We start from the raw sequence: 2,506 nt of genomic DNA, 5'->3' as shown, positions 1-2,506 counted from the left end.
ACACACACACACACACACACACACACACACACACACAGACACACACACCCACACACACACACACACACACACACACACCAGGTCGCTGTGAACAGGGTGCTTCTGCGTGATAGTACAGAACATACTCCTCACGTCTGTCCATGACGCAATGACGTACAAACAAATGTGTCAAGAGGACGTCAGTTCACACGCACGGTCGTTTCCGCTTTACAGGGATTCCTTCAAAATAAATCAGAGGGAATTGTCGCACACACAAAAAAAAAAAATACAGACAGCAATGTGGATAATACAATAATTAACATACTTATGAAAACACTCAGTTATAACAACATTCACTAAAAATAAAAATAGGGGTTGAGGAAACGCTACAAAAATTATCATTTCACAGTGCATCAGGAGCAGATAAAAGACATTTTAAACTTGTTATTTAAAAACATGGTAAAATGCGTAGAGAAACAACAATAGCTCAATTTGGCATGCTAACTTGTAACGAGTAATTTACACCGTGATACTGAAACTTTAGTTAAAAAATACTTTAGTTTAAGATTTTATTTTGAAAGGCTCAAACCGGAGGTGCTTCTCGGCCGTTGATCGCCTGTAGCGGCGGTGTGAAAATGGCCATCGTCAGACTCGGTTAGCTAACGTTACCCTTTTTTTATTATTTTATTAATTTAACTATTTTTATAACCGAAGCGACGCAGTGAACGATGCGAGTCGGAGAGGCGGGAGCCGACACCGGAGCCAACGGGCGGTAGCTTGGCTCGCTCCCCGGCCGTTAGAGGGGCCCCGTGTCCGGGCTGAAGCAGATGGGAGCCTCGGTGTCTTCGGGTGAAAGGCGGAAGAAGCGCATCAACACGCCGACCCGGAGATGCTACACAGCCGCTAGCCAGCTAACTGTGCGTCGCGAGATGCGGGTAAACGGCGGTCGATTCACCAGGTAAACACACCTGGCTCACCGGAGCCGGAAGTCGGTGTCCGCGCGCGGTTACACACCGCCTCGTATCCGCTGACGCTCGTGGACAGAGCCGTTAAATCGGTGATCAACGGTCGGCTAGCTAGCGTTAGCTAGCATTAGCTAGCGTTAGCCAGGATGGAGCTGGTTGGTCTTCTTCTTCTTCTTCTTCTTCTTCTTCTTCTTCTCGGGTTGATTCTCAGACAGTAAGCTAGCAGACAGAGTAGTGTGTGTGTGTCTGGAGTCTAGACTGTGTGTGTGTGTGCTTCTGTTTGTTTTTGTGTATTTGTGTGTGTGATTCTGTGTGTTTCTATGTGTGAAAACAGAGTGTTTCTGTGTGTGTGTTTGTGTTCTGTGTGTGCGTACGCGCGTTTGTTTGTTTTTTGTATTTCTGTGTGTGTGTGTGTGTGTGTGTGTGTGTGTGTGTGTGTGTGTGTGTGTGTGTGTGTGTGTTGAGGCGGCTGCCGGACGTCGTATCTTTAGTTCAGGCCTGAGTGTAACGTGTGTAAAAACAACAGTTTAATTTGTAATTCCCCCTTGCAGGATTAATAGAGAATATATTATCGTTATCGTTATAATATTTTTTTGTTATTGATAATAATATTATTGTTAATAATAATTATTATTATTTGATCTTCGCCCGTTGGTCTCTTGTGCAGAGTAAAAACAGAAGGATGCTCGAGCTTAAGTGTTAAAGATCGTAAGTGTTAAAGATCGTAACTGTTAAAGATCGTGAAGATCGTAAGTGTTAAAGTATAACGTAAACATTGAGAGCTCGAGCCCGGTCTGGTGATTACCCGAACACGCCGACGCTCTGACCCGTCCTCGTCTTCAGGATCTACGACTTTGTCACGCTCCGATGTTTTTGTCACTTTTTGCGTTGTTTTTGTCACGATTTTCAATGATTTTTGTCACTTTTTGCGTAGTTTTTTCACTTTTTGCGTTGTTTTTTCACTTTCTGCTTTGTTTTACTCACGTTTTCAGATGTTTTTGTCACTTTTTGCATTTTTGGTCACTCTTTCCGATTTTGTTGTCACTATTTCTGATATTTTCTTTACAATGTTTTGTCACTCTTTCCGATGTTTTCTTTCCGATGTTTTTGTCCCTCTTTCCGATGTCTTTGTCCCTCTTTCCAATGTTTTCGTCACTCTTTCCGATGTTTTTGTCCCTCTTTCCAATGTCTTTGTCCCTCTTTCCGATGTTTTTGTCCCTCTTTCCGATGTTTTTGTCCCTCTTTCCGATGTCTTTGTCCCTCTTTCCAATGTTTTCGTCACTCTTTCCGATGTTTTCGTCCCTCTTTCCGATGTTTTCGTCACTCTTTCCGATGTTTTTGTCCCTCTTTCCGATGTCTGTGTCCCTCTTTCCGATGTCTTTGTCCCTGTTTCCGATGTTTTTGTCCCTCTGTCTCCTTTCACGTCTTCAGGATCTGAGACCAGCGGAGGACACATTTCGACGGACGGCCTCCTGCTTTATGGAGGCACAGCAGGACGAACTGAACTGAGACATCTTTAAAACCCGACCCAACACCCCCCCACCCCCCCACCCGGGATGGCG

General features: G+C 44.3%; 1 protein-coding gene across 1 annotated transcript in view; it reads left to right on the top strand.

Annotated features, from left to right (window-relative positions):
- LOC117957215 (zinc fingers and homeoboxes protein 1-like) overlaps positions 1-326 on the top strand; it is a 7,099-nt gene extending 6,773 nt beyond the window's left edge. Inside the window, exon 7 of the mRNA XM_034892812.1 lies at positions 321-326. Within this exon, the coding sequence (XP_034748703.1) occupies positions 321-326 (6 nt within the window). The remainder of the gene's footprint in view (positions 1-320) is intronic.
- Positions 327-2,506: the final 2,180 nt, after the last annotated feature.

This window comes from Etheostoma cragini, chromosome 14, assembly GCF_013103735.1.
Source record: "Etheostoma cragini isolate CJK2018 chromosome 14, CSU_Ecrag_1.0, whole genome shotgun sequence".
Classification (NCBI taxonomy): Eukaryota; Metazoa; Chordata; class Actinopteri; order Perciformes; family Percidae; genus Etheostoma; species Etheostoma cragini.
Note: the sequence above shows the minus strand (reverse complement) of the source record. Positions and strands in the feature narration are given on the sequence as shown.